Below are 20352 nucleotides of genomic sequence, written 5' to 3' on the forward strand. Positions count from 1 at the left end.
TTTTACAATCTCTGTTCAAAATCTCTGTTTCTTTATGATCTCTGTTTCTTTACAATCTCTGTTTCTTCACAATCTCTGTTTCAGTTACGCTTCTTATGTATGTTTCTTTACAATCCTTTATTCAGTTACGCTTCATTTATGTCAATTAGGCCTCAAATATCGTTTTTCTCTACGATGAAGGCGTTTGATATAAGGGGTTCGGTTTCCTGTATTGAATACCCGTGTCTTATTCATAAATAGAATGTGGAGTACATTTTAGCAGTAAGGTATTCATTGAACGGTAAGAATGCTACTTTTTAATCTACACGTTTCATGCATCATTTCTGCACATTTCAGATTCATTATAACACTGACTCTTGTTCCACTGAGATAATTATGTCTGATAGACGACATGTATGATTGAGTAATACTGAATGAAAAATAAATGCCATGGACAAAATTCACAAAATCTCCCTTCATGCTACAGTTATGAATTGAACTTGAAAGAATGTATACGTCACTCTTATCTAATTGCAGTATACAGCCTACAGCATTAACATTAGTATTTTTCCATTGGATTTTGTCAGAACAATATTTCCTGATTTATTAAATATTTTATTAAAGTATTACCACGGTTAATACAAGACAACTGTCAAACGATGTTTTACGATTTCTGTTGGTGGTTTCCGTGATTTTTTTGGCTGAAACACACGAGTTATATATAACCAGTGATGGTCCGTGAAGTAAACAGAAGAAACTCACTATGACAATTATATTTTGGATGTATTCTGGTTGATGAGATAGAGAAACCATCAGTGACTGTCTATTGGCTTAATTTGATTATTTGTGCAAAACTAGGGAAGTTGGTTTGCCTTTCCTCTGGAGACGAATGTTAAGAGACCATTTGGGGATTAAAGCTCGACTCAGACAACTAGAGAAATAATCAGACGACTTCTATCACTTTTCGCTAGAATCAGATTCTCTGCATTTGACGACATTCAGCTTCATATCTCCTGCTCGCCACTTAGCTTACAGACGCTCTTGTTTATTTGTGTGGAAATAAAGAGACGCTTTTCTTCTCTCCGTTAAACAACTGCAGCCCCTGGCCCCCGGGGCAGTTAAACTGCTTACTGCTTCACCCAGTCGCCCTGACGGTACACGCTATTCATGAGAATCCCAGGAAACCCTTAAACAAATAATTATTCCTTTGGAGACGGTCCGTATATTTATACCAAAGGCGGTGGTAAGTTAACTTTGAGCGGCAAAGAAACGATACAGTAGCCCTTTTTGTTACAAAAAATAAAGTCTTTTACGGAAGGGTTTTTGTCAAAGTGTTGAGAGCACTCCTTATAACATTCTAAATTTCTCTGCAGTATTCTGGCCCCGGTCATGTTTGGAGAAAATGGAGTATATCTGCAAAAGTTTTCTTATTTACCATAAAACCGGAAGACGGGCAAACCTTTAGATATTGTTCAAAGGCTTGTAATTTATAAATTTCTGCCGCAAACTGAAAAAAAATCAACAAATAACAAACGTGAGGTACAGTTTCGGTATTACGGTATTAAAATGTTGTAATCCATGAACAGATGAGCGTAGAGTAAGTCTTAATTTAAGTAAGCATGAAGTTATAACTTCAAGCTTTTTCTTGAATCGTACCCAGTGGGTAAATGCGTGATTGTCGACATATAACTGTCTGATTTTTGCTTATATTCAGACATATTCGATTAAAGCTTATTAAAGCTGTACAATTAAAGCTTATTACGTGCGGGAAACAAAAAATATCTTTGGCCATTAAATGAGAATATTTTAAACAATCAAAATTTTAAACTAAAAATTGAAATGAGCAGCCTGTTACCATTATATATACAACAAAGATTTTGGCAAATGGAGGAAAAAATGGAACATCCATGCTGCAATAACAAAGGCTGTTCTTGTACGTGCGATTTACAGTTACCTGTACAATACACTTTGATTTCTGTCACCAGGCCAGTGACATATTATTTAAAGGTAAATGATGAAAACTACCGATAAATAACTTTATTTGAGATCTCTTGATACAGGATAGGTGTTCTCTTCTCAAAGTGTTATTTATTTAATACCTAAAGCGGCAAAATGAATTTTCTCCAAAAAACCTTATTGCTGATTATATTTATAAACCTAGCAGGTTTACCTATAGATTCATAATATGCATATGTTTGTATTCACAAATCTTCTTTAGTCCAAATTAAGAGGTCAAACTCAGCACAAATAGCCTTGGAATATTCCTCGCAATTATTTTCAGTTTCTTGACCACGATATACATACTTTGATATACACCCAACACACGAAAATAACATATACCCAGTACTCTGAAAACTATAATTTAAATGAGCACATTTTGTTTCGATATTTGACATTTTTAATTTTTAATTTTCTTTAATAGCGACAATTTATGTACACTATGCAGTCTGCAGACTCACTGTGTTTTGTATTTGTGGACCAAGTTCGTATTTGCATAACATCAAATATATGAATAAAATCGCATTTCCTTCTTTAGGTTAAATTGTTATACATGGAGATTATTTTAATATGTAATAATATTTCCACAAAACAATGTATTTAATTTATTTATGTCATTGAGATTTCACGCCCTTCTCAAGAATATTCAGTGTTAATCCCACAAATGCATTGAAAGCAATGGGTCTTTGTTTCGTGATATATCGCTGTTTTCATTGCTGTCAGAGTGAACTCGGTAGTGGGCCTACAGCTTGTATATATGTGGACAGAAGAAATCTGCACTCCAACATTGCAATAAACATACTTACAGACTTTTACAACAGGAATAACTCCTAATGCGGTACAGATTTGAAAACCACGCAAAGAAATTTACCACTGCAAGTCTGGAAGATGTTTCGGCCTGATACATGATTCAAGTTTTAGAATTCTAAGACAAATAAAACAATAGTAAATAACACATTGTTGGGCGTCGCACTGGCGTCGGGGTCCTTAAAGGGTAATGTCCCTCTCCACTTTACCCACGTCCTTTTGTTTACAGCGGCCTCGCTAGAACACCGAAGGTCAGGACGAGTTCTGATTGCCCCGACCCCAACTTGAGACAGCCCACCCACACGATACATGATACGCCTCCATTTCCATCAAAATACACAAAGCAATATAAATTTTCCCTTCCCCCAAAACAACGATATCATCATTACCCAATATTTCTCAGACGTCTTGACATTTCCCGAGGTTTTGCACGTTGGTGGCCAGCGTCAGGAGAAAAGTCCCATCACGCACGTTCAAGAATGCAAATTCCTGTGCTTGTATAGGTTGGCGTGAGGAATCATATAGGCACGTAAAACGCCACTATGGTTGGCCTGACTGCAATTCTCTAAAATGTAACGCTTTATTCAATGAGTAATGGGGTCTTTTTCCAGCTTCTGTTTCCGTTACACACATGACAAGAGAAATGTCACTTAAAGTGATATTGTGATACTATCCACTCTTGCATGAAAAGCAATATTGTATAGTCGCTATATCAGTATCTCGCCTATATCCAGTCCCTTCAGTTTCCCCCCAAAATACCGTTCTTTATTCTTAGCCTACGATCAAAGTGATGCAGATATCAGACAATATAGTCTTAAGCATGCAATTATAAGTTTGCTCAATATCTGTGAAGATGAGATTAAACATCACCTCGTCTAAAGAAGTCATAAAGCGTGCTTGCTCGCGACATTTTGTACTGTGCTCCACGCCCGCGCGGTTTGCAACATGAGCACTATGTATTTAGCGTATGGACTTTTCGATATATAAACACATAATGTTGTGGATTACATGATCGCTACTGTCGCAAACTATTGGACGATTCTATTTTCTCCTCGTGGAATAAGATTATGTATGCCATTGGCTTTGTAGACACATCATCAATTTAAACTCCCGTTGTTATGAACAGTGGCATTTTCTTTGTGTTAGGTGAAGTTCTTGGTTAAATCATTGATGCATGAATTAAAATCTCAGGTGTTTTGTTGATGATGGTATCTATATAGGCTACATGTAGGCTTATGTTTGTGCGTGACATATTTCCTGTTGCAGTTCACATTGACTGCTTGTCTGCTTGACCCACCATTATCGGGTGTGTCGTGTGTGTAATTACAACTGGGATAGTACACAAAACTGATCCAATCTTACGAAATCTGAACTGAATTAATAAATTTATGATTAGATAAATAATTCCAAAAGAATAAGAAAAAGGGATGCGTCAATGCTTAAATAGAGGGCTATACTTAGACTCTCTGGAACATCAGATTAACACACAGATGTTATTCACAGACGAAGAGTGGCAGCTCGTTGTCGCTTTTCCCTTTGGAGGGTAAAGTCTTAAACCGTTCCCATTGACCTTAATTGCCGTCAAGGGAGTAAGCCAAACGTCCCACTCTCTGGTCAACTAGCGGTATCTGGATCGCGTAACCCCTTTGAACCTGTGCGTTGAAACAGAGCACGGTCTTATTTGTTTGTAGATACACGCTCTGGGAATTTACCTGAGATGTGAAACCGTGCCACCGGAATCCGCCACACGTGGTCTGTGTTTTACCAGGGGGTCGGTCGGTATTATCATGGGACATGGCGGCCTTCTAACGACATCCATATGGATCTGTACTGGATACGGCAATAGGTATGGATACTGCGTGAAGACGTTGTTATAGTGTTGGCCAGAAGCTGACCACACGCAGGCGTAGTTAACCGGAAATTATCAGAATTAGGCAAAGATTGCAGTAAGAGGTATAGGGAAGACATTTTATGGGATAAATAGCGATTTAAAAAAAACGTTAAAAATGAGATTTAAGAACTAGAAATGTATGTTCACCATCCATAGGCCCATATCATTAATGTGATTTTTTTTTTTTTTTTTTTTTTTTTGATTGGTGTTTTACGCCGTATTCAAGAATATTTCACTTATACGACGGCGGTCAGCATTATGGTGGGTGGAAACCGGGCAGAGCCCGGGGGAAACCCACGACCATCCGCAGGATGCTGACAGACCTTCCCACTTACGGCCGGAGACATTAATGTGAAGTGCGTATATTAATATTACTGCCGTAAGAGATACGATTTCCATATGATGACCCTCATGTTAAGGAAATAGTTTTGGTTTTAAAACGCGACCAAAATAGCTAATATACACCCTGAAAATAAAAAAAGCAAGAAAAAGTGGTAATTCTACTTCCATGTTTTAGAGTAACCTCTAATTTTGGCTATGATTTGTCTAGAAATATTTTTATGTGATCGTTTTTTGGTGTCGGGTTTGAGGCCGCAGTCGAGAAGGAATCAGTACACAATCTGCATGAAGATACTATCGCCACGAGAAAGCAATTAGAACACGCTTATATTGTATACTTACATACAAAAATGCGTTTATCGCATTTTCAAAATGTTATTTGAACCACATAACTTTACTGAAATAAACTACCATTTACTATAAAAAATTTTAATTACTTAAGGTTTGCCATTACACAATATTAAAATAAAAAAAATATAAATACATATTGTTATGATGTTATGATTGTTACTATAGGTATAAGGGATATACTTGTTGAACAGAGGGTTTTGCTGGCAGGAGTCGCACAAAGCCCTTGATATAACTGTTATAAACTTCTGGTATAACTAAGTACATATATCGTAGGCCTACAAGCATGTAGACTGAAAAGACTTTTCGTATTTCATTATAAATATGTGTTATGTATATATAAGCATGGGCCTATACAGGCAGATTTTACTATTCTCAGGCCATGGAATTAACCTGTTGTCATGCATGTTCCCTACCTCCAAACATGAACTGAGTGGCCACAAATAATATCGATTATATCAAATAATACTGGTTTGTGTTTTGTATATATATGAGTTGCTTAATGGAGAGACTTGTGGGTTAATTAGAGAGACCTGTTGAATGACTGACACACGTTGCCTACCAGATGACACGCCTACATCTCTCACGATGCAGATCAACTCTCACTGCTCCGCCCATAAATCAACATCCCATGAATGACGGATTTATTTCTCCTTTTATCTTATCTCATCTTATCCCATCTATAATAGCCATCAACTGAATGAGGCAATTGCTCAGAGGGTGTGTAATTAAGACTGATGTACATGTAATACACTGAAATGTCTGTAATATAGCTGTACAGTTTAGACTGTGTTTTATGACTAATAAATTAAACAATTAAATTCACTGATCTCTATTACACAGGCTATATGTTTTGAAATAGGTTAATGTTCGCTGAAAGTTAATTTAAATTGTTTAATTCCAAGTTGCGACTTCGTACATTAATCATAGACTTATGAAGCCTTATAGGAAATAAATATATTATTTATAAATAAAATAAATAACGGCAGAGGTATCTAATTATGGCTGCTTGGTTTTGTAGCGTGCATTATACCTAAATGTGGGCTTTCGTTTAGAAGTGATTTAAGCGTATGTTGGTGCTTGGTTAATTAAGCCGATGATAGAGTTGCTATCCATGAACACAACTTCTAGTCCCAACTGACCAGACCCTAAGACCGAATGTTTGGATGCAAGCTTACTTAGTAGGCCTATTTAAGCCAAGATGAAGGTCAGTTTTAAATAGACCCTATTAACGCCAACATGAAGGTCAGTTTTATATAGGCCCTATTTACCCCAACATGAAGGTCAGTTTTATATATTCGTCTTTAGATGATCGCCACAATATGGATGTAATATTGACAAAGTGGCGATAAGACATAATCATTCATTCATTCATTCTTTAACTGAATTTCATAGAAAAAATTTCGATTCAAAAGATAAAATAAAAATATCTTATTCAAATTTATTTCGCACAAATACAATGACAAATAAATATGTTATGAGTGTATGAAACTGTAGTATATCCGCGACTCTGGAAAGTTACACAGGTGAACCAGTATGTCGTATGCACGGAGCAGTACATGGCGTTTTGTTTTTCTTAACTGTGGGATTTTCATTTTTTTTTTTTCACCTCTGTAGTCAGATTGTTTGTTAAGCAGCCCCCCTACTCCCCCAAAGAAACTTCCATTCAAAAAAAAAAAAGAAACAAAGAAAAACTCCTACAAAAAGATCTCATGCCACGACATAATAAACCAGTCGGATTACGCTTTGTTTCGCGCTTTTGTTGAAACACTCATATATGTGACACTGTCATTGGATGATTATCTCGGGCCTCGACATAACTAAGTCGAGCCCCGAGGTAATCCAATGAGAGTTTTTCTTTCTCTTTTTTTTAATGGGGGTTTTTCTTTTAGGGGGGAGGAGCTGCTTACAAAAAGGGAAAAACTGCAAAAGTGGAAAAAATGAAAAACGCAGAGTTAAAAAAAGAAGAAAACCGCCATTTACGGTTCCGTACTTCTGCCGTACATAGTGTTGGAAAAAAGGAGTAGACCATTTATTGTTACAAAGGCCCCCATCGTCAATGAATGGATGCATGGGGAATATTCAAAATTCTGTGTCCGAGAATGATATTTGGGCCACAGCTCGTGTGTGCGATTAAAAGCACTAAAAATAAATTTGATTTTTGATTTATTGGTAGAGATAAATCCATGCATAGATTTGAAAATTGGCCGTAGTCCATATACACACATCGTACAACACCATATTGTTCTATAACATATTTAACACAAAGGCGTCTCTGTTAGGTGCCTATATGTAGGCATATAACATAGCTAACAAACAATTATCACTAAAATTCCGTGCACGCAAATGAAATCAGAACAAAACGAGAAACAACTGCTTAGATTTATGCAGAAACAGTGAGAAGACGTCATATATTTTAGTAATATAGTTTTGTATGTTTTCAATATAGTTACCGATAGCCCTGTTTGCTATACGCATGTTTGCATACATTCGTTCATGACAGGAGTTTAATACACAAGCCATTTACTTCTTTAGAGCTAATTGTTAAACGGTGGTTTTAGATTGGGACTGGTATACATGTATATAGATTTTTCAGAGATCCATTTCTGACCCGATATCTGCGTATCGGTTGGTATATCTCGTTATTGAGCTTCCCGTTTACATGTATTTCCTGCATGCGCGTACTTAGCAGGTTTACTGAAATAAATTAAGTGATAATAAAAAAGAGGAAAAAAGTATAGCATGTATAACAAAATATAATAGGCTGCCCATGAATTTTTTTACACAAATTTGGCGAATTCTGTGTTATTGTGTGTAATGTAGTAAAAATACAGGCAATAGTGGCGAAATTCTGGGCGCCTTTTGTGAGGCCATAAGTGTACAGCCAATGATGTATAGCATATACACAGACAGCAGATAAGCGGGGTAGATAAGGGAATCTGTAAATGGGATAGGTGGTAGATAACTGGGCTAGACGCTGACATCTGACATCTGTTTATATACGGCTCATATCACCCTGGATGTCGACAGTCACGCCCCATAAAACTACCTAATGAGACAACCAACGTCAGTACATGGCTTGTGAACTCTTGACTGAATTTGATTAAGCCGATATGCATATCAAGCTATATAGACAAAGGTTCTGAATGGAATCCGTCCAAAACTGATCACTGCAGACATACAAAACATAGAAAGCTCCCAGTTTGACAACAACGCAAAACGATTTCTTAAACAACCTTTATAGAAACAGATCCAAACTAAATATGCAAGTAACAAATATACCCGTGCATGAAAAACGGGAAAAACAAAAAAACTGTCCGCAGCTTTCGTTGAAGTCGACATGACGGTCATTCTGTGAGGGCAATGGTGTTGGTGTTGTGACGAAGATGCATGATGTTGTGAAGACGATGTTGATGTGAAGGCGACGCATGGTGTTGTGAAGACGATGGTGATGTGAAGACGACGCATGGTGTTGTGAAGACGATGGTGATGTGAAGACGACGCATGGTGTTGTGAAGACGATGGTGATGTGAAGGCGACGCATGGTGTTGTGAAGACGATGGTGATGTGAAGGCGACGCATGGTGTTGTGAAGACGATGGTGATGTGAAGGCGACGCATGGTGTTGTGAAGACGATGGTGATGTGAAGGCGACGCATGGTGTTGTGAAGACGATGGTGATGTGAAGACGACGCATGGTGTTGTGAAGACGATGGTGATGTGAAGACACGCATGGTGTTGTGAAGACGATGGTGATGTGAAGGCGACGCATGGTGTTGTGAAGACGATGGTGATGTGAAGGCGACGCATGGTGTTGTGAAGGACGATGGTGATGTGAAGGCGACGAATGGTGTTGTGAAGACGATGGTGATGTGAAGGCGACGCATGGTGTTGTGAAGACGATGGTGATGTGAAGGCCGACGCATGGTGTTGTGAAGACGATGGTGATTTGAAGACGACGCATGGTGTTGTGAAGACGATGGTGATGTGAAGACGATGGTGATTTGAAGGCGACGCATGGTGTTGTGAAGACGATGGTGATGTGAAGGCGACGCATGGTGTTGTGAGGACGATGGTGATGTGAAGGCGACGCATGGTGTTGTGAAGACGATGGTGATGTGAAGACGATGCATGGTGTTGTGAAGATGATTTCGTTGAGAAAAAGCAAGTGTTGAGAAACGGCGAGGATCTACATCATCATATTCAGATGGCGCCATTTGATGAATTTCACAAGTTCTCTGCATAACTGGGTGTATTCCAAATGCGTCTTATGCCATCAGGTTTTCGAGCATTTTTCAAGAAATATGACTCCCTTAAATCAGCTGTGTACAAATGTTTACATATACATGTATTTATACCTCTGTGTGTGCGGTACATATGTTTATGGCATTAAACATGGTAATATCTTCCTTATATATCTATTGTCGCTGCTTGAAAGGGAGAAGCAGTAATGAGTATACTCATGTTGGGGGTATAAATGTAACAATCTGACCATGCGTGCATGTGACGGTCTATAGTATGTAACCAGCTTCGTCTTGTGTCAACTTCTATGTAGCCTATTTAGCGACGTATGTGTTTAAACTCGCGTGATAGCTGACCTATAGAAGGAAGATAGGCAATGGTGAAGACGGGTGACACCCACAATGTTTTCCCGCTACTCATCACTTGTTAAATTTCATCCGAATTCTCAGAGCTATCCATCTCACATCCGGTATTGAGCGCGGCCTCCCTTCCTCAACTCATGAAGATCCGCCCATATTAAATTCTGTGTCACTTTACAACATCGACATTGCTAAGATATACATATAACTACAGTAACAAGATCTTAGGTGAAGGAGTTTAGGAAATTTCGGTGACTATTATAGAATACGTATGCATGCCGGTAATTTAGGAATATCAGTATATCACACATACAGTGGACAGAGGTCAGGTTTATTTATAGTACACAAGGAAAACTCCTCACAAGGCCTGCATGGTATAATTGACAAATCTCCTCACAAGAGGCCGCGTCCAAACCTGACCTGGACCTATATATATATTATATATATATATATATATATATATATATATATATATATATATATATATTATATATATATATATATATATATATACATTGAAATATTATAAAATCCTATATATGCGTGTGTTTCATACCACTTCATGGGTGAGAAACTTAAAAGGCATATAGAGTTACATGTCTGTGAAATGACACATATTAGTTCTGTTCACATTCAAAACTGTTTCTACCAAAGTTTTGACTGGGAGCATTGACTTCCTCCACATACCCTTTATACACGCAAAACTTTGGCTGTATTCGCATGAACAATTACTAGTCCCGACTTAATGTCAAGGGGTATCATATTGTTTCGTTTGAAAACAAGAGCGTGCAAATGCAAATTTTAAATATGTGGAGTGCTTGAGTTTATTAGGGCCGGTAGGCCTATGTCTAATATAATTGGTTATATATTGTGTATATATGTCTATGCCACACTCTTACAAGTTGCATCGGCCCCGATAGCACAGTTGATCCAGGGTCAATCCTGGATCGAGTCACACCTTAGACTTTAAAAGAGGAAGCTTCCTCGCTTGTCGTTTAGAATGAAGAGGATAGTGCAACGACTGGTTTACCTGTATCAGTGTAATGGCTCAGGCGGGACGGCTTACTTGCCTTCGGTAAAGTGTCTCAGTGAAGCAGAAGTAGATAAAAGAGCAGTGGAAATCCGTCCTGCAACAAAAATTGTTAAGTTAAACAAATCGTTAAACCCTAAGCACTCACTCACTCTTATAAGTTGCGTGTTGGGCGTCCAGCTATACCCTTTCCACCCACGGTTAGACCTCATAAAATACTGAAATGTTGTAGAGCGTTGACATAGGCCTATATATGACATAAAAAAGTGTGAATCTGTAAATGATACCCCCCCCCCCCCCCCCCGTAGACAGGTGTAAAGTTATAGGACAGGGTGAACTGCATGTACGCCATGTTACGTATAGGACTGTACACTATATATAGGCTAAGCCTAGGACTACCGTCGATCTAGAGCCTATTATTAGGTAAGATTTGTAATGTCAATGTCCATGTCATTACTGTAACTAACAAGATGTTATTACACTAGCCCATTTATTATGTTTTTATTGTCTTGCACAGACTTATTTATTTCGGTCTGTTCAAACCTGACTAATCCACACTTATGCGTATGTTGGTCATTATCTGCAAGCCGATGGCTTACATCTGATAGCCGTAATTACCTCCCCCTGACTGCGAAGATCGGAACGTTCAACATCTGTTTAACAATTGTGAAAATAGCAGAAGACTTGTGTATACATGTTTTCGCTTGGCGAAGCAGTGTATCAAGTTTTACTCGCCCCAAACCGCTGGTACACGGACTAGAATTAATCCGACAAATACCGGAGACGTTTTCCAACAGAGAAGATCCGACAATATTTTATCGCGCGCTTTGGGGCCGCGCCAGTTGGCGATAAATTGCCTACTCCCGTCGGGGGAAAGAATAGCGAGTGGTCGGCAAAACATTTTTTACACAGCATTTCTAGTATTTTCACAGTATTTCTATCCTGGAAGGCGAGCTTGCTTTAATAAATTCCTGTTTTCCTCGGGTCTATTTCCTACTGTGAACGCTGATAAAAGTGCGCTCCGTGTTGTCCTAGTCGTCCCAGGATTCAGCAGAAACGACAGCACGAACACGGGATTGGCTATTTTTCCTGCAGCAAACAGCGACAGACTTCCTCGTATTTCCGACTGATTTTGTTACTCCACAGAGTTGGGATTTCACAACTGTCTGACACTCAAATGTCTGAGATTCGCAAGTACCAATTTGTATGGGGTAAACATACATGAACCATACACTTTCTAAAAGCAATGTGAATGAGTCAACCTCCCGATAGTAGGGCCTTGACGCCATTTTATTGACGCCAAACATTCGTTATAACGTCACAATAGTTATGGTCCTGTACAAGCTCATCGCTATGATGTCCCAATAAAGACAAAGGGACGTTACAGAAGAAAATAATACATTTTATCGTCGTAGACGTTTCGCTACAATCATCTTTTGACGTGACAATGGCACGTGGGCCTGCTTCACACAAGCGCCACCTCACTGGGATTTATAAATACGCCGCCTCATAAAAACGTAGGCCTATACGGATAGGCCTATAACCGATCGAGCTGCAGGTTTCTAAATTTCATGAATAACAGCGGTTAAATTTAATGAATTAGATCGGTTAATGTTAAATTTAGCTAATCTGGAAAGATATAGCTGACCTAGGCCTACACATTTTGTGCACATATATGTTTCCAGATTAGCTTAATTTAACATTGACCGCTCTGATTCATGAAACTCCATCGGTCTTGTCGTCTATACATATAGCGCACGTTGTATGTTTTCATAGCTTCAAACAGAATTTTCGTTATGTATTAAATTCATTCTGAATTTATACCACCTTTTTATGTTGGAATAATAAAGAACATAATGTGGCAATTAAACCAAATATAAGTATGATTCACTCGGACAACATCCGAACAAACCGCCTTTTTCGAATCTCGTGTCTCCGTGGCATGCCCTATTGATGGCTTCTTTTCCCAAAATTAAGATTATTTTCTTTTTCACAGTAGTTGTTTATAGTTCCCTTTATTCATTACAGACCGTTTCGGTGGCCTCATGCTTAGAGCGTCCACCTCGTTGTCAGTAGACATGGTCAAACCCGCGCAACGGCTTTAAAAATGGTAGGCCCTACTTGCTGCTGTCTTGCTTGGCGCCCAGGACTGAGAGGTTAGAACAAGGAATCAGGACTGGTTGGCCAGGTGTCAGTATAATGTGACTGGGTGGGTGTCAAGTCTGGTGTCTTCGACTGGCATGATAATTCGACAGTGGTGGGTATAGATTGTCGGAATTTAGAGGACACACGTAGTACATGTACACACACCTGCTCACTCGTGGTCGTCATGGAAAATTGTTAAGTACGACTGAAAGAGAGTTTTAGTTAGCAGTTAGAAGTTGTAACTTGTAATTATAACTTCAAACTAGAATTAGTTTACCTATTCTAGATTGAGGTTAAACGTTACAAGTTGAACTTCAAACTTCTAACTAAAGGTCTCAAGCATACATGTACATATACATTCTATTCATTACTTAAACAAAAATTAAAGTTAAGTTTCCATTTCAATACCTCTTGTGTATAGCCTAGGCTAACGAAGATGAGTAAACCACTTGCCGTTGGCTAATTGCTGACAAACAATATCTGACGTTAGCCCACCCAGCCGTACACGTGCAGTAAAAGATGTACATGTAGGCCCACACACCTGGCCCGTTTCGTGGCCGTAGGCCTACACATGTGCGTCGCCCAGCAGGAAAATTTAACTAACCTGCGCAACTCGAGCCCTCGAGCAACTAGGTATAGAATATGGAATGGACAAGTTGACCAAGTTTTAGTGTCAAAACATGCACCGGCAAAACCTCCATTTACCAATAATTATTTTGTTTACATTTTTTGAAATCGAGATGTCAAGAAGTTCGAATTAAAAAACATGACATGGTTTGATTCAAAAGTTCAAGCGGCTGAATTACACTTGAAAGATTATTTACTATTGCAGGCTTTGATAGTGGTATCTGCGCTTATATACATGTGAGGAATCAGTGTATATACGTGTACGGCCCTAATCTATACGTGTAAGTAAAAGATGTGACTTCCTGGGCTGTCATAATTCGACATGTGTCTCGTATGTGATAAAAAATATACATATATACATGTAGACGTACATGAACACACAACTTTGTTGGAAGACAAGTGGTCCTGTAAGAATGTTAGACTGCGCAAACGGCCAGACGACCATCATCAACCCTTGTTTTCACCCAGGCCCGTCAAGCTGTGAGAGCGGGTGAATCTACAAACTACCTGGTCAAAAACCAGGTATGAAACTGCACCTTAAGTGTTGGAAGTTTTACTACGTATTTCCGACTAAAATCTGCATGGATGTCTACGCCATGTTTACATAGTTAGTAAAATGAAATGGAAATGAATGACGTAAATGTTCATGTTAGAGGGGTAGAAAGATCTATATATATCGTAGGGCCTAAACGCTTCGTGAGGTGCGCAGTGATTTTCGTAGGAGTAGTCTCCCTTGAGATAGCTCTTTCGACCCCACTACTACGTATTTCCAAATGAACACGCAATCCCTGAGTTTCACTATTGAATTCCATGCTGTGTGGTGCAACGAAACTGTATTGTTTCCGATTCTTTATATATTCTCAACGATTCAACAGGGCTGATACATTTGCTAGGCTGTCCTGTCGAAGTATGGCTGCGAAAAAGGTGAAGACAGAAATAGTTGCTGATTCGGAAGAAAAATTCACACCTTTTTACTCCAAGGCATCTCCGTTCAGTCAGCATCATTTTTGTGAATTCGAGATAGACGGCATGCGTTTCAACTGTGCGGAGCAGTACATGATGTACCAGAAAGCAGGTGGGGAAGTTGGCTAGAAATATATTTAACTCTTTTCACGTCCATTTTTAGAAATGACAAATTCCGATGCATAAACAGCAGCCAAGCGTTTACCCCCGGGTGCGTTTCGGTTTAGGCCATCGATTTTAATGGGACTCTTTAAACTATAATTATTAGGGTTACATTGACACCCGGCTCTCTCGCTGATCGATCAACCATAGCTGTCGTCAACTAAGGGATATTACCAGTCAACGTTTAATTTAAATGATCTGATTATCACTCCCCTCTTCTCTTACAGGGCTCTAGCAGTCATATTCACATATGGAATGACATTGATATCTAACTTCATTTTGAAGAAAACAAATGAGTGCTATTATACATTATGAAATTCCAACAATATCAATATTTGTTTGTTTATTTGATTGGTGTTTACGCCATACTCATGAATATATCAGTCATATGATGGCAGCCAGCATATGTTGGGAGGAAACCGGGTAGAGCCCGGGAGAAACCCACGAACATTCATAACTTGCGGTTGATGAAAGAGCTTCCCATGTACAACTGGAGTAGCCCCAGGTGGTTACTTCAGCTGCTTTCTTTATACTGGGCTGGCGGAGTATCGTAGCCACAGGGGCAACCAGTGGAAAACCCTACACCGATTCACGCCATGTTCGATAAGTCCTTTCTAAACAATGGCTGCAGTCCAAAAGCGGTGTCAACTTTGGCGCTTACCTCTCAGCTCACCTGCGCATGCAGCATATCACATATATTCCAATTCGTGAGGACATATGAGACCCAAATTCACCTCACAGTCATTGCTAAAGTAGCAGCCATTTTGCCTTGGCCACAGTTATGGGTCTTGAAAAAGTTATCGTTCCTGCACGGGTTAAACCTGAAAAAGGAGGGGCCTAATGGCCACCTTGTATAGAAATGGTCTGCCATGTCATGAATAGGGGGCCGGTGTGCCATTACCGAATGGAATATACCTGGTATGTTGCAAGTGCAGGCCAGCAGAGAGGTAAGAGACAAAGTTGACACCACTTTTGGACTGCAGCCATTGTTTAGAAGGGACTTACCGGACATGTTGTGAACTGGTGTATGGTTTACCATTGGTCCTCACTGTGGCTGTGATACTCTGCCAGCCAAATATAAAGAGAGGAGCCGAAGTAGCCACGTAAGGCTGCGACTCAAGTGGGGGCAAGACCGCATTGGTGAAAGGCCCCTGGGTCATTGTGCTGCACTGGCAACTCAAAGGCCTCCAACAATATCTTGATTTCGTATTGATCTGTATTGAGCATTGCTAATATCAGATGTAGAATGACAGGTCTTAAAGAAGGCAGTGATTGACTGCTTTCGAAAAAAAGTTAGTGGGTTAATATCTCATGGAATGAAAAAGGAAGTTTTGTGAAACTGGCCCAAGAACAGATATTTAAAAGTGAGCGTATTTCACTTTGTATGTGACGTTTCACAGTCGGTTTTAAAGGATACAGAAAAATGACATTTAAAAAAGAATTAAATGAAAAGCACTTATTTGTGTTCTTTTTCTTTCAGTTCTGTTTCAAGACAATGAAATGGCTAGGAAGATAATGGCATCCAAGGATCCTGTGGAGCAGAAAAGATTTGGCAGAAATGTTAAAAACTTTGATCAGGCTAAGTGGAATGAAGTTTGTGAAGATATTGTTAGAAAGGCTAACAAAGAAAAGGTGTGTCTAATTTCATTTCTGTACTTTTACTTATTTATTTAATTGATTGGTGTTTTATGCCGTACTCAAGAATATTTTACTTAAACAACGATGGCCAGCATTGTGGTGAGAGGAAACGGGGCAGAGCATGGTGGAAACCCACGAACAACCGCATTGGTGAGAGGCTCAGGGGTCATTATGCTGCGCTAGCGTTCTAACCAACTGAGCCATGGAGGCCCCCTGGGTACTTTTCACCGTTCTTCCATCCAAGACAAAAGGTCAAAAGGGAAAATAATTTCTGCTCAGGTGTTTATATCTTCTTTCTTTGTAGAATCCTCAGACTGCAACAGGCCAATTCTAACTTTTCCACACAAAGGAATGTTTTTTTACATAAAGCATGAGAGTGTAAATTGAGGAACTAGAACAAGTAACCCTTTAGTTTCAAATTTATTAAACAAGAGTTAAAAAAGTATTGACTCAAGTTTATTAAATTCGATAATACAGATTCTGTTTATCCCATAAATAGAAAGTGAAAAAAAAAAAAAAAATAAGGCACCAAATTACGCCTCAGATCAGCAAGAATATCTTGTCTTGTTTCTCTGTTTACACAAGTGCATTCATTAGGGTGGATTAATTTAAGGAAGTGATGTCAGTCATTTGCCTCTGACCAAAGTGCAATATTTATACATGAAATATATGCCACACAAACATTCAAAATTTTGGCCTTTGTTCCTGTTGTTTTTTTCTTTAGACCACACCAATTTAAATTGTAGTTTAAATTTAAACGAGCGGAATGAATCTTTTTCCAATGTTAGAGGAGGCATAGGTTTGTGCAGGTGTTTCAGTGTCTTTGAGACACCCTATTCTGACAAAATGAACATGGGAGAAATAGGGAAACTAACAGAAACTTGGAAATGAAAAGGTCTAATTTCAAATACTGGCTAAATCTATGAGAGGAAATTAATAAAGCTTAACGGGATACAGAATCGACACTGATTGGCTGATAGCGGAGATAGGTTTTCCTGGCTTAAACTCTGCAGCCTTTGTCATGCTTGAATAAATCTGCAATTCCTAAAATTCAGCTTAGGACATTTTCTGGACATGCCTCTCTCTCTCAACAGCTAATCAGAATCAATTCTGTATCCCTTTAAAAATCACCTAATTTGTGGGAAATGTGAGCTGTCCCAGCAATTTTCCTGCTGAAAAAAAAATAATAATAATCGCCTGTAAAGCACAAACTAAAGTTTGTCTCCTCAATCAGAATGAAAACTTGAATTTTATGCTGACCAACTCTATTTTTCTGATTGGGCGATGTCCAGCTAAGAATTTCTTGAGAAAAGTCTAGTGAAATTGTACATAAAGGTTTGTCAGACATGTTAAAGATCATTGACTTTCTTTTTAATGCTTTACGTTAATACTCCTTTCCTAAGTCAAATGAAATTTAGACCTGTTATCAGTATTTCTGTATTATGCTCATGGAAGTATTAAATAATATTAATATTTTATTTGTATTCATTACAGTTTACTCAGAACCAAGAACTGAAGCAAGCGCTGCTGGCCACAAGGGGAACAACTCTTGTAGAAGCTAGTCCAAGAGACAGAAAATGGGGCGTTGGACTGGGAGTGAACAATGAAGGTGTACATAGCAGAAAAAAATGGCGTGGGAAAAATCTCCTGGGACAGATATTGACATCTGTCAGAGATGAAATTGAAATGAAAGAAAAATCAGCCATAAACTGAGCTCATATTGGTTTATATGTGAAAACAAAAAACATTAATCAAATGTATAATTTCGCAATCTTTTGAGATTTGTGCCCTTCTTTTGTGATATTTTGCTTTTTGTTGATCCTATACCTGCAGATCAGCTTGAAGCTATTAACCTGGAGGTTAAAGGAAGCTCTTTTTAAAATGGATCCAGATTGGCATTATCTTCAGGTTGTGAAATCTTGTTTCCAGAAGAGTGTCCTGAAGACATACTTTTATGAATTTTTATCTGTACAATGTAATATACAGGTACAGAAGTCCTGTAATTTGTTATCATGTATCAGTTCTTAAGGAACATATCCATATATATATCGGGTGGGCATATAAAATGGGCCATAATTTGACACTCGATATCTACGAAACCCTCTTATGTCAGCTTCTGAAAATTTACACACTCAAAAGCCATTATGTCCCAAGTATACAGACCAGATTTCAATTTCATCCTTGAAGATTTCTGTTAAGGGACCAAAATCAAAATAATCAAAAACACCTTCCGGATATTTCAAAATGATGTTCTATCTTGTTTTACTTGAAAAGGTGATCAATTCCTTGTCCGCCGCATAGAAAACCATCTTGATTCAGCTAAATTTGTGCCTATCTGGCAGAAGGGTCTCTCTGACACAAGAGCCAGACAATTTTTCCAGACGATACTTGATTGACGCGAGTCACACAGGTGCAGCGCGCAATCTACTCATGACACCTGACAGGTGATGCAGTGTGGGTCACCGGAACGTGCGTTTTTGAGGCTATGTTTTCATTTTAACCCTGTGTACAGACTATTCATGCCATTTGAATGTCTAAAGTTTGAAAGGGTTTGAACAAAGGATAATGGAGCAACGCAGCATCACAGTACGGCCATTTTTTTTACGCCCACTCGATATATCCATATGCAACATATATTTTCATTGGTATAAACAGGAATTGTTTTTGGGACATCTAGTCTGCTCCTTTAAGCCATATACATGTAAAATTGTAGCAGTAGTATTTACTTTCTGTTTTTCACATTGTGAGTCCATCTAATGAACAACATACTCATATCTGTACTTTTCTAGTCAACTAAGACCTGAAGCTTAACTGAACATGAAACTGATAAATAGCAAATCTCTATACACTAACGCTGATGTCCACATTTATATTGTACACGGCCACATAGGCATACATGTAGGCTATTCGGAATGCCGACAAGAACAGGCAGTTGTCTTCACATACAGGTATGAATTCAGAATACCTTGGGGAATAGAATATTTATTATGAAGCGGACAGAGGGAAAGAATAGTAAATATATAGTACATTCTAAGATTAACACATGAAAAGTACAGTGTAAGCTATAGCTGTAATGCCAGTGATTGGAAATGCAAATTCAATGCCTGAAAACTCAGAATCTGAAGTCTAGTCAGCGGTGCCAGTGTCATAAATCAGAACTTTAACATTGTTCATTGTGGGTTCAAATTGATACAGCAATGTATTTGCTTTCGTGCAATTAGAATCCATGTCATTTGAACATTACACTGTTTTAATAGAAATTCACAGGTTATTTAGCCCAGTTAGACTAGGGATGGCAATCTATGACGTCACCTACCGAGTCGCAATGGGGCAGCCGGCTGGAGATCAACTAGGCAGTAAATCTATTGTTTTGGTGGATTTAAAGTAATTAGTACATCACTCAGAAGCTATCACGCTAATCCTTTAGTAAAAATAAGGTATTACTATACGTACAGGATTACACCTAATTAGATTTAAGGAGAGAGGAAACCACAGTGTGCCTTACAACAGGAATAATTTTTCAGCTGTTACAGTTAGAGAACCTCCACTTTTCCTACATTAACTGGTATCCTTTGAACGGTCTTGTATGGTGGAGCTGTAAAACTGTTTTAAACACAGACGCTCAAAATAAAAAGATAATTCTGACTGGTTTCCACTCATGGGCTTATAAAGTTTGTAGCAGGAGAATCTTTGAGCAGAAGTTGTTACAGGTAGATGTAGTCAATCATCGATCTCCTGTGTTGGCTGCTGTTGTTCGTCTGCTGGTCACCAGATAGTGTAAGTGTTGCATAGGAGCATGCAGTATGTGTACAACATACACAGGGT

At 38.6% G+C, this 20352-nt stretch overlaps 1 protein-coding gene across 1 annotated transcript; it reads left to right on the top strand.

Moving 5' to 3' along the window:
- The first annotated feature begins 14535 nt into the window (after positions 1-14535).
- LOC135471120 (riboflavin biosynthesis protein VVA0006-like) lies at positions 14536-20271 on the top strand. The gene is made up of 3 exons (XM_064750191.1): positions 14536-14839; positions 16370-16521; positions 18022-20271. The coding sequence occupies exons 1-3, from the start codon at positions 14575-14577 to the stop codon at positions 18238-18240; spliced, it is 636 nt and encodes a 211-aa protein (XP_064606261.1). The 5' UTR covers positions 14536-14574; the 3' UTR covers positions 18241-20271.
- The last annotated feature ends 81 nt before the right edge of the window (positions 20272-20352 follow it).

Source organism: Liolophura sinensis, chromosome 7, assembly GCF_032854445.1.
Source record: "Liolophura sinensis isolate JHLJ2023 chromosome 7, CUHK_Ljap_v2, whole genome shotgun sequence".
Taxonomy (NCBI): domain Eukaryota; kingdom Metazoa; phylum Mollusca; class Polyplacophora; order Chitonida; family Chitonidae; genus Liolophura; species Liolophura sinensis.